The 12,677-nt window shown below is 44.0% G+C and overlaps 1 protein-coding gene across 3 annotated transcripts in view; it reads right to left on the reverse strand.

The window, feature by feature from the left end:
• CNN3 (calponin 3) overlaps window positions 1-10,329 on the reverse strand; it is a 41,433-nt gene extending 31,104 nt beyond the window's left edge. The window contains exon 1 of one of the 3 annotated variants that reach the window (XM_075936571.1): window positions 10,151-10,329. In XM_075936571.1, coding sequence (XP_075792686.1) covers window positions 10,151-10,207 — 57 coding nt within the window. In that variant the 5' untranslated portion in view covers window positions 10,208-10,329. Of the gene's footprint in view, window positions 1-1,057; window positions 1,181-8,587; window positions 8,610-10,150 lie in introns of those variants that run through there. The other 2 variants (XM_006114138.2, XM_006114137.4) reach the window with 2 other exon arrangements.
• Between the last annotated feature and the right edge of the window lie 2,348 nt (window positions 10,330-12,677).

The following is a 12,677-nucleotide window of genomic DNA, read 5'->3' on the forward strand; positions in this document are numbered from 1 at the left end:
CGGAAGAGAGGCGGGAGGAAATATTATTTCCTAAAGTCATCGCGGGCTACACAGTGAACCCCTTCGGGCCGCATGTTGTACAGTGTATTGTGTGAAGTAGTATTTCCTTTTTCTTTTTTTTTTTTAAACTTGCACGACTCCTGGTTCTTGATGTTTATTCCTTCACCTCACTTCTTTATTTGCTTTCTCCACATAATTCATGATTTTATATAGATTTCTATCATATCCCTTGTTAATCATCTTTTGGAAGTTGAAAAATCCCCGTCTTTTTAAACTCTCCTCATACAGAAACTGTACCAAACCCTTAGTCATTTTTGTTGCCCTTCTGTGTATCTTTTCAAATTCTAATATCTTATTGAGCTGGGGTAACTAGAACTGCAAACAGTATTCAAGTTTTTAGTATCATGGATTAAGATATTCAACAGCATTAAGATATTCTATCTACTTTCTTGAAAACAGTCTAATTATAATTAGATAAAACCATTGTTGGTTCAAGAAAGTTCTTTAAACAAAAGTCTCCACAACAGAAAAAAGCCAGTTAGTAAGGGGTATGCTTAGCTTACATCTTGTGTGTGGAATTACAATGTCATCTGAAGAAGTGGGTTGTGCCCATGAAAACTCATGATACCATCTACATGTTTTGTTAGTCTTTAAAGTGCTATCAAATTATTTGTTGTTGTTTTTATTAAGTTTACTTTCAGTTTAATTTGATTCTTCAACATACTGCTCTTTTGGAGACTCTAATGCCAAGTTCTTCAGCATGACAAAACCTTTATATTTTAGTATCTATTATGAAATGTTAAATCCACAGGCATGTCTCAAAGATAAAATGAGCTTTTGTAGAAACAACCAAAGTTTATTGGTATTTAGTCTGTACTATACCGGAACCCTCTGCATTGATTTCAGAAAGCACAACAAACTAGAGTACAGTTTTAAATATTTACAGTATTTCAAATTTTTTATTTTGTTAGAGTAATTTTATAAGATGAATTGGCCAGTGGACATACCGTCACCTAACAAATTTAGAACATGCTGTTAAAAAAAAAAATCAACTTACCCAAATAAGAATTTATATTCTCAGACAGTTACAAAAGCGGGATAGGTTGAGGCAGAACAGTGTGTAGTGTTTAGAATGAACTGCTTGTAAAGTATTTTTTTTTAGCAAAAAAAAGTCTTAAAGGGAAGAAAGTCATTTTTCACATGATCTCACTTAGAAAAAATCTGTTTCAAATTGCCCTACGTGTCCTGGCCTCCAGCCTGTTTTATTGGAGGCCTTTCCTGTACAGTTCCATAGGGGATAGGAATCTCTCAAAAAATTTCCTTAAAAGGATGTGTTAGATACACTCTATATATGGCATTATGTAGCTACAGAGGCCAACAGTTCTGAGTACAGAAAAGCTATCTATTCTTTATATTCAAAGGCAGGTTACTACAAAAAAATTAAGATATCTGTGAGCATCTTAATTCAAAAGACAAGGTTGAAAGAAAATAAAGTTTACTGAAACTTCATCAGCAGGAAACAATGAATCAGTCATCCCCTTATGGTACTGATCTGGCATCAAGAATGTAGCAACATTCTCTCTAAAATTAAGTCACATTTGAAACTGCATTCAAAACAACTTCAGATGTACACTTTAACACGCAACTATTACTAAAATGCAACTGAAATGACTTAATTCAGAGACACCCAAACCCAATACCTCAGCTTGGTTCAATCAGGTCACAAGCAAATGGTCTCACACTCAATTCAAACTATCTTTTATGATGCATACAATAAGCTTAAGTAATACAGTTAATCTTTTTTGTACATGTTATTAAACCTTGGATGTTGACTTCAGTAAGCTTTGTTTCATTTCTTACAGTTTCAGTAAAAACTTAAAAAACACCCAATAGCACCAGAGGACTGAGAAAGTGGGTTGTACCCATGAAAGCTCATAATACCATCTCTACATGTTTTGTTAGTCTTTAAGGTTCTGCTAGACTATTCGTTGTTTACGTTTTTCCAGTTACAGACTAACTTGGCAATCCCTCTGAAGTTTCAGTAAACATTGTGGTAGACTAATCAATTGAAGTGTTATTGCAATAAATATTAAATTTCTCTTATTGGAAAAATAATAAGTGTTAGAACTTAGGTACATATTAGTCATCTAAAAGGAGTGAGAAGTTCAGTATCTCAAATAAGAGCCTATTGGTGTTCTGGCACTTTCAAAATGGTCAGTATTTCAAGAGGCTATTTTTAAAGAAACCTGACATTAAATAAACCACAGTGGTTTGGTAACTGGCTGAAGCTTTCTGGGAAAAAAAAATCACAGGGTACATGTAGACTACACCTCTCTGTCGACAGAGAGATGTAGATTAGGCACGTTGAAATTGCTAATGAAGCAGGGATTTAAATATCCCATGCTTCATTAGCATAAACATGGCCACCACTTTTTCTGAAAAAAAAATGCAGTCTAGACAGGGATCTGTCGAAAAATAAACCCTTTTTCGACAGATGCCGTATTCCTTTAAAAAAAAAAAAAGAGGTTTACAGGATGTCGAAAAAGGGTTTATTTTGACAGATCTCCATCTAGATTGCCATTTTTTTTTCAAAAAAGCTCCGTGTCAAAAAAAAAGCGGAAAAATGTTTATGCTAATGAAGCGAGGGATATCTAAAATCCCAACTTCATTAGCAATTTCGATGTGCCTAATCTACATCTCTTTGTCGACAAAGAGATGTAGTCTAGACACAGTGACACCGCTTAGAAACTTAATTCTGTTTGCCTATCTGTCATACATTGGCAACCCTCAGGCTATGTCTACACTCGCGGCTTCTTGCGTCAGAAGTATGCAAATGAGGCTAAGTGTGGAATATCACCACGCCTCATTTGCATCCCTAAGGAGCCGCCATTTTTGCAGAAGAAGTTCTTGCACCAGAAGGAGCTGTCTACACTGCCCCTTCGTGCACAAGAAAACCCCTCTTGCGCAATGCCTATTATTTTCAGGAACAAGAGGGTTTTCTTGTGCACGAAGGGGCTCAAGAAAATGGTGGCTCATTAGGTATGCAAATGAGGCTTAGTGATATTCCACACAGCCTCATTTGCATACTTCTGATGCAAGAAGCCGCGAGTGTAGACCTAGCCTAAGAGCTCTGACAGTCAGAATGTTTACTAGTTTACTCCAGTGCAGGGCTACTCAACTTTGGAAGTCCTGGGGGCCACAATGGCATTCATAGCACATGCCAAGGACCACAACTTAAGTGTGGTTGTATATACATGCAAATATATATGCAAATAGCTTCTTTCACATTGACTGCATGAATACAAAGATTAAGGGAAGACTACACAACACAGGCCCCATTTAAGTCAGTTCTGCTGTTACTAATAAAATGCAACGTTTACCCGATTTCCACCCACATGACAGCACTTTTAATAAGCCATGATAGTCCAGGAATTTAACTACTAAAATGCATATCAATAGAAGACCATTATATTGACTACTTTTTTGTTTTGGTTCCCACCTGTGGGCCACATGTTGAGCCCCACACCAAACCACACCACACCACAGGCCACAAACAGACAGGCTCAGTAATTTCAGGAGATGTCTGATAATTCTAATCATTAATATATGGTGCAATACTAACAAATCAGTGGTGAGCAAAGTGCAGCCCATGGACCATATGTAGCCCATCAGGGTTCTGTGCGGTACCCGTGAGACATTTTGTTGCCCACATGCAGGGTTGCTAGATTCCACTAGTTTCCACCCAAAGTTTTTTTCCTACCAATAATACTCAAGTTACACAGACATAGAACAAAAGCAGGTGAAGTGAGATGCATGCTGACTGCACACATTGACTCTCTGAGCCATGTGCTCCTTCTGCAGCCAATGAAAGCGCTGCTATGGTTCAATTGGCATCCTGCAAATTCTAGGTACATAAGTGCAGTTAGCAAAACAGCCCTATCCCAGGAGACAGTCTTTATTACAACAGTCTTCTGACCCACTGAGAGGAAGGAGGGCCAGACATACAGACTACGTATGTTAAGGACTAGTCGATTCCCCCCCCCCCACCTTGCAGCCTCTGTCAGATATAGCAGAAGGGGGGAGAAGAAGGGGGTACTTCTAAGCATCAGCACCGCTTGGAGCCCAAGATCAGACGGGGACAGACTCCAGGCTTTGTGCGGTACTGCTGCTTTGAAACGCCACAGCGGCATTTCATAGGGACAGCAACAAGTGGAGCCGGGGATCAGCTGGGGAGTCCCCTGAGCACAAACTTCCACTCGCCTCCCTGTGTTGCTGCCTCTTTGGGAGGCAACGGGGGGAAGAAGGGGGAAGGAGGGGGCGGAGGGAAGTAGCTCCATGAGATCCGGCATGCATGAGAAGACAGTCTAAAAGCTGGCTCCCCACAGGCTCCCATCTCTCCCCCTTTTCTGTCTCTGATACAGAGGCGGTGGGGGCTGTGTGTAGTCATTAGGATTAACCCATAAGCCCAGGTTTATCTGTTAATCGTTCAAACCAACGACTATATGCTAACATCCCTAATAATTAGTAGATATGTGAAAGTGTAACCTTGTACACGGTTAGCCACCTTCTTGGTTACACAGGCCTCCTGGGATGTGTGGGGAGCTGACTTAAAAGCCCCTCCTGGGAAGCTGTCTCTCCCATCCTACACTCTTGGGAGAGGGGAGGCAGCAGCAAAGGCCAGAGCATTCAGGGGACTGGCCTAAAAGCAGGCTCCCTACACATACTGGTTCCGGGGAGCCACTTGTCCCCTGCACGTACCACTGAAATTTTCAGGGGTTATACATTTACTTCACTGCATTTTAACATCTCTACTAATTAGTGCACACACTTTTAGTACTTTAGTGTCAACTAAATGCATTAATAGAATGCAAACATAACTATGGACTTAACCAGCGTATCAGTATTCCCTCTATTTTTCCCCCTTCTGAACAGATTTGTGTTTCATGCACCAGTATGGAGGCCATGTGATATATCTGTTGGTACCAGAGGTGTGTTAGTGTAAACAGTTAATCTTCACATTATGTGCAGCCTCCTCCACCCATATCAGAGGCAGCAGGGTGTAGCAGGAGCTTGTATGCTTGGGAAGCCAGCTTTTAAGTCAGCTCCCTGTGCATACCCGCACTGCTGCTTCTGATACAAAGGCCAGGTGGCTCCTGTTCCTCCCACCCCCACCCCCCGTGTAAATGTGTAACTGCTGACATTTTCATAACAAAATTCACGTGGTGTGGCAAAGGTTCTGAGTGTGGGAGGGGGAAATCAGGCCTGGGGCAGAGGGCTGGGATGCACAAGTGTGAGGATTCCGGGCTGCAGGCTCTGGGATGAAGCCATGTTGAGGGGTTTGGGTGAAGAAGCGTGTTCCATGGTTACTGCAAGGAGAGAGGACTCCCTCTACCCTCTCTCCTTTCAGCAGAAAATAGGTTGGGGAGAGGGAAGGGCAGAAAGGTGTCTTTCCGTGGCAGATCAGGGGGCTGCCGTTGGATGTTAGGCTCCTTTCCCTGGATGCAGCAGGGTCCAGCTGGGACTGGATTGGGGCTCAGCTGGATTGGGGCTCCAGCCATGGTGGATGGGTGGGTCCAGCCACTGCAGCTACCTTTGGACCAGGGGAGAGGTGCCAAGCTTAGGTTGTCCTTCCCCAGGCCATGGCAGGCCCCAGGCAGAGGTAGGTAGAGAAAGGGGTACCTTCCTCCAGCTGGTAGGTCCCTGCCTTGGGCAGATTCCTTGAGCAGCTGCATGGTGCTAAGTAGGCAACTGCCTGGATGTGCAGCTTACAAGGAACTTAGCATCATATCTACATTTTGTAACTTGTTTCTTGTTGTGTAAGTGTATTTTTGAAAGAATGATACTTGTGTGTCACTTCTTCCAGTGCTGGGTCTACTGCACTCGAATACTGTATATTGTAAGTTCCCACTAAAGAAAATAAAAATGCTTTGGTCAATATTCCATAATTCCTATGTATCAGTTAATGCAGAGAATGCTTAGGAGTAACTGCTAATAAGGAACAACAGAGACATTTGTCTAAATCTAATATTTGTATATATTAACAAGTCACCTAACAAATCACAAAAATACTTTACAACAACAGAATTATTTCCATTGAAGTCCCATACTACCAAAGTCTGGAGTTTAAATATTTAAATTCTTTCACACATGTACACATTTACCTCACATGAGGAAGAAAAAAAAGACTGCAGAAAGCCTACATTTTTAGATCAGTGTGCAACAGTAAATGTGCAATCCTCTGTTACATTCTTATAGTAACGAGGTCTAGAAAAATTAGGCAAGGCAATTGAAACAGCATGGAAGCAAAAGTATATAAAGTATGAAGAAGGAAAAGATACACAGAAATGCAAAGTTTATTTTAAAAATAGGTCAGACAAGAATATTGGAGTTTAGGTGAGGGTGGGGAGAGGAAATAAGGCCAACTAGTTCCGTTGGAGGCACCCAAGACTCTAACCTTCTCCCAAATCACCAGCCCTAAAGCTTTAAAAAAACCCTGAAGTTAGTATTGGAAATAAAAATTGTAAATTTAAATATTCAAAAAAGGTCACTTGTGGGCAAAGAACTGAGTTTAGGATTTTGGGTTTGCCCTGTAACAATCTAAAAAATTCTGTCAACTGTTGCAGGAGAAAAAGTCAAACTTGTTGGCATCATTCAGCCCAAATTTTCACTTGAATGAATTTAAGTTTTCCTGCTTGGGAAGAGAGGCAGAGGTAATGTTCCATTCCTGCACACTTACAAAATGGGGAAGATGCTTTATTTCCAATGTTCTTTTAACCACCAATCTTCAGCCTAAACTTAAAACAATTCACGCAAACCCCTGCCCTTTATCCTTGCACTTGTGCTTGTTCTTTCAAGGTCACAACTGCACAGAGGATAACTGAAACTTAGTGACTTTCAAATGGATCAGAAAGACTATTCTGGTGTCAATTTCCTGCTGAAGCTGATGGGTTTTGCCAGGCACACTATGGAAAGTGGAAGAGAGATGCAGGAAACACAATATCATGCCAAATTTTCAGACTCACACTTCTCTCCACCCCTTCCCTCCTCCCCCAAACGAAGTTCAACATTCTTCCTTTGCACCTACTCTTCCTTTCCCAGTTGTGGGAAAATTTACACAATCTAAAATTATATTTAAAAAAATCCATTACCCCCAGCAGAAAGGGGTGAAAAATAAAGCATTTGGAGAACAGATTTGCTGAAGCCTGTCAACATATAATAAAAACTTAGATTAGTAAATGCCCCATCAACCCAGAAGTTTCATGCCTTTTGGTCTACAAGGATGGAGAAGATGCTTGATTTATTTGTTGGGGTAGAGATTGGAAAGAAATGGATACATGATTCTGGTCCAGCAAGAAAATATTTCCTCCCTTTCCCCCTACGCTGTCTGGCACCTTATGTTTTCCACAAGGCGGAAGCATAGACTTCTGCCAACCACAAGCCATTTCATCTGTAATATTACACTGAGCGGGAAGTAGAATGTCGGGCAAAATCTGTATCTCGACTGAGTCTAGTTTTATTTGGCACCCACTTTGTTTATTTGGCTTCATTTTATTACTGATACCACAGAAATACTGTGTCCAGTCTTTTGAAGGAAAGACAAAATATGGAATCAATATTTGTTCTGAGACCTTGCCTACAAAAGAAAATTGTAAACAGATTTAAGTTGGTACAAAGTGACTTAACTCCCTTATATGTGCACTCATTTGGTTTCTATCAGTTTAACTTAGGTCAGTAAGCAATTGACTTAGGATAAATTAATAGAAGGTACTCTTAAATTGAAACAAACAGCATCCACACAAAGGAGTTGCATGGATTTAACTAACTCAATGCAATGCTCTTCTGTAGACAAGACCTTAGAATGCTGCTGGAACTACCAATTATAAAGACCTCTGTTTCAACTTGTAAAATTATTTTTCCTTTGAACAGCCAAAAACCTTACCCAGATAGAAAGACATTACTTCTAATTAATATGCTCAAATATATAAACATTTTATCGTAACTTTACAAACAACTCTAGAAATCTAAACAAAATTTTGAAACAGCCATCTGCTGAGCCAGACTCTCCAAGGTTTGTAGTTAATTATAAAGGCAAAAAAATTCAAGGAAAAAATTGGATGTTTTACAAAATCCTCTACATATACTGATCTAGACTTAAATTTAAAATAAACATGCACCCAATGACTCCACTACACTAAAAATCAGTATAAAAAGCATATTATGATTTATTTGATCTGATGCAGGATTGGTACTTTATGCCTGTGTTAATGGGATACTAATAAAAGCATCTTTCACAGAGCAGAAAAATGGAAATGAGAGAACAGTGAAATCAAACACTACAGGAAAAAAACCTTCAAAACTATACTATACATCCTTAGACAGTTGAGAAGTAGCCATGCTTCTTTAGAAGTTGTTTTAGTATCAAAAGACAGGCAGTTTATGTGTGAGATATTGTCACATACATTTTGCAAACAGATAAAAATAATCACAAGCAGCAACTACTGAATATTGTCTGTATCATGTATCTCTGCCACAACTATATGACTGCAAGAACATATTTTATTGTGGCTTAATTGTCACTGGAGCATACCTTCTTGCATTAGGCAATGAGATGAATGTGATGGTGGCAATCCTGAAATGTTTTATTTCCCCAAGAGACCAATGGAAACTAAAACCCCCAACAGCAGTAGCTGCTGCCGCCTCACCCTTTCTAGACCTCCTTTGTGCATCTCTTCTCCCCGCCCCCTTTTGGCTGGAGCAGCAAAGGGAGACAATGAGCATTCTGTGCACAGCGCCCACGCGGATTGGCTGGTCTCTCCCAGTACCCCATGATGTAATAGGATTGGAATGTGTTGGAGCTTTAGACTGGAAGCATTTCTCATCTGTTTCCCAGACCAAAGGGTTCACCAGTTAAAATCAAGGAGACAAATACCACCCAACACCTCCACCACTTTGCACATGTCTATTACACGTGATCGAATGCAAAGTGTGTTAAAACCCTAGCTGCAAAGGTTAGTCAGGAATGTCATCCCCCTCCCAAGTTGCTGTTGCAGACTAGAGAGAAAGGGAAGGGAGAGTGGAAAGCGATGTAAATGAAGGGATAAGAATAGTTGTAGGGGCATTAGCAATGGTGTAAACAGAAGGAATGAGTCCCAATGTTGGGGAGGGGGGGAGATGAAAATGTTGTGTAAGGCACTGGCACATAGCTCACTAATACAGACACATAATACATAAGTCTGCTGTTCCTAGGAAACTCTAGGAAGGAACATTAACTTTGAAAACAGTAAAAAACAACCAATGGTCTAGCAACACCTTAAAGATTAACAAAACATGTAGATGGTACCTGGGCACAACCTGCTTCATCTGAAGAAGTGGGTCATGCCCAGGCAAGCTCATGATAGTCTACATATTTTGTTAGTCTTTAAGGTGCCGCTAGATGATTCAGTTGTTTTTTAAGTTTTTCCAGTTACAGACTAACTCCACTACCCCTCTGAAGCTTTGAAAACAGCATCCCACAACGTGCAATGCCATTTACTGACTAAAGACCAATATGCCCTGGGCAGCAGCATTTACCCAGTCCTTAATTCTTTCCAGGACTTGCCCAGGCTGAATCTTGGCATCTCCAGGCTTAGCAATTCAGAGCCCCATTGCCGGGCTTGTCGCATCCTTCGTAAAAAGTGGTGGGTTTTTTTTGTTTGTTTTTTTCCTAAGTTGACTCGCCAGTACCAGGCTCCTGGCACGTCACACCCTCCACTCGAGGGGCAGCTCTGCCGGCGCGAGGCTCAGCAGGGCCGCAGGGGGATGCTCCTCCGACACCAGGCAGGAGCCAGCCCGCAGCCCCAGCGCATCCCTCGCTCTCCCCGCGACGGACACCATCACCGGAGCCCGTAGGGACCCCCCAGCAGCCTGCTCCCCCCAGGCAGCCCGCCCACCGCCAGGGAGCCTCGCCCGCCTTTGTCTGGCTGCCCCGCGCCGCGGAGGGAGGAGAAGACAAGGACGGACGCGGACCCTGCTCCAGGGGGCGGGCGGGCGCCGCTCTCCTCCCCTGCCCGGCGGCGGGAGCGCAGACAATGCAGGGGCCGCCCCTGCCCAGAGCGGGAAGAGCCCCCCAGCGGGGCAGCCCCGAGCGGACCGAGCCCCGGCCGGTCCCCACCTTGTTCTTGACCTCGGCGGAGAGCCCGTACGAGGGGCCCTTGTTGAAGTGACTCATGGCGGCTCCGTGTCCCCGGCGGGTGGCGGCCGCTCCCTGCGCTCTGCTCGCCGCGGGCTGGGGAGAGTCCGGCTCCGGCCCGGCCGCGGAAAGTTCTAGTCCCTCCCCCGGCCGCCCCCCGCGCGTGCCCCCACCCCCGCCGCCATTGGCGCAGCCCGCGGGCCAATGGGAGCCCGGGCAGAGAGGAGCGGGGGGCTTGGCTGGGGTGGGGAGGGGCGCGCGCTAGGTGAGGGCGTGGGCGCGCGGGCGGAGGTGGGCCGGGGGGGGGGTTAGAGGCGGCCGGGGGAGGCGCTGCGTGGGGAGGCACCTGGGCAGAGGGGCTGGGAGCTGGGCGGGCGGGAGCGCGGGGAGGTGGCAGGTTGGGAGCTGGGAACAGCAGCGCGCTCTGCCCAGCAGCTTTGCCAAGGCCTGGGGGGGGGGGCGGGGGGGACGTCAGCAGGAAAGAATCCGCAGCCCTCAAACCTTGCGGCAACAGCAGCAGCGTTATGGAAAACTCATTTCCATGCCCTGGATCCTTGCTGTGGAATCTGAAGCGGCCACTAATTTTTAACACATGCTACATCTATCTACACGCACGCCGAGAGACTTATTAATCAAGTTGGAAATCCTAGTCTGCTGTCTGAGATCACTCGCTTTGATGAGACCCCAGCAAGACTTCAAGGGCTACAAAGCTCCAAGGGAGGAGTAAGAGGAGCCATAATTCTGTTATCTTATGCCAAACTCCTTGTATCTCTCAACACCATGACAAATGTTGGCTATTTCAAAAGAGTTACCAAATGCCTCACTAACCTAAGCACCCGTTTCATATCTGGAATTGTGATGATTGCTATAAGTCATTACCTATATTTTGCCAGTTCTGTTTTGCGGAGCCATTACAATATTTCAAGGCTACAGATCCAAATTGTTGGCATCCCACTGTCTTTATCTGTATGCAAAAAGAATGGAATAATTACTAAAGACCTAAGCAGTCACAGTTCAATATCTCTGTATTCATAGATTTGCATAGAAGTGAGTGTGCAATACTAAAGTCAGGTCGGATTCATAAATACTGCAGAGCCTATCTTCCAAGTAGCAACCTGACACCCCCCACCCATCTCTGACAAATAACCTGATTAACTTGGCCCAAGTTACTTGCCTTAATACAACCTCTCCAGAAAACAACCTGTTCAGTTGCTGAATCATTATAGGGCTGTGTTTAGACTGGCCAGTTTTTCCGGAAAATCAGCCGCTTTTCCGGAAAAACTTGCCAGCTGTCTACACTGGCCGCTTGAATTTCCACAAAAGCACTGACTTCCTACTGTAAGAAATAAGTGCTTTTTGTGGAAATACTATGCTGCTCCCGTTTGGGGGAAAAGTCCCTTTTGCACAAAACTTTTGCGCAAAAGGGCCAGTGTAGACAGCTGAGATCTGTTTTTCGCAAAAAAAGCCCCGATCGCGAAAATGGCGATTGGGGTTTTTTTTGCGCAAAATCACGTCTAGATTGGCCAGGGACGCTTTTCTGCAAAAAGTGCTTTTGCGGAAAAACGTCCTGCCAATCTAGACGCTCTTTTCCGAAAATGCTTTTAACGGAAAACTTTTCCATTAAAAGCATTTCCGGAAAATCGTGCCAGTCTAGACGTAGCCTAGAAGTTTCCCCATCCCAGTTGCTAATAAGTTGAACACAACGGGGGAACAGGGAGACTAGGAAAGGAAGAGAGTGATATTTTGCAGTTTGGGTAATATGACCAAGGTAAACCCTTACTCCTGATTACAAAAAAACTGGGTTTCTAACTATTAAGTTACAAGAATAACTCCCGTCAGCAGAAGAAGTGGGCTGTGCCCAGGAAAGCTCATAATACCATCTACATGTTTTGTTAGTCTATAAAGTGCTACCAGACCATTTGTTGTTTTTTAAGTTTATCCTGTACAGACTAACTCGGCTACCCCCTGAAGCTTCTGAAGAATAACTTCATTTGCTCAGCCATTGGAGGAGTCTCTAGTACAGGGGTGGCCAACCCGTGGCTCTCAAGCCGCATGTGGCTCCTTGCTCATAGAAATGCGGCTCTTTAGAGTTACCATACATCCAGTTTTTCCCAGACATGTCCTCATTTGCCCATGTTAAGTTGCCATCTGGCCGGCTTTTCTAAACACAAAAAATGTCTGGGATTCAGGGAGGGGGCAGCAGCACCTGTCTTCAAGGGAATGTTCAATTGTTTTTCGGAGTTACGCGCTTGGACAGTTCATGGCCACTCTGCACACGTGCCCCAGCGCCTGGAGGGACAAGCGTGTGGCGGTGGCAGAAGTGGCTCTGATGAGACCCAGGGTGTTAATAAAAGAATCTGGGGCTGCCTGGCTTTGGGGGAGGGGAATTGGGATAGAGTGGGGGGTTGGCTAGGGGTGCCTGGCTCTGGGGGAGGCGTGGGTGCATTGGGTTACAGCGGGGAGGTTGGGGTGACTTGGCTCTGGGGGAGGGATGGGTGCATTGGGTTAG

The sequence above is a fragment of the Pelodiscus sinensis genome, chromosome 9, assembly GCF_049634645.1.
Source record: "Pelodiscus sinensis isolate JC-2024 chromosome 9, ASM4963464v1, whole genome shotgun sequence".
Taxonomy (NCBI): domain Eukaryota; kingdom Metazoa; phylum Chordata; order Testudines; family Trionychidae; genus Pelodiscus; species Pelodiscus sinensis.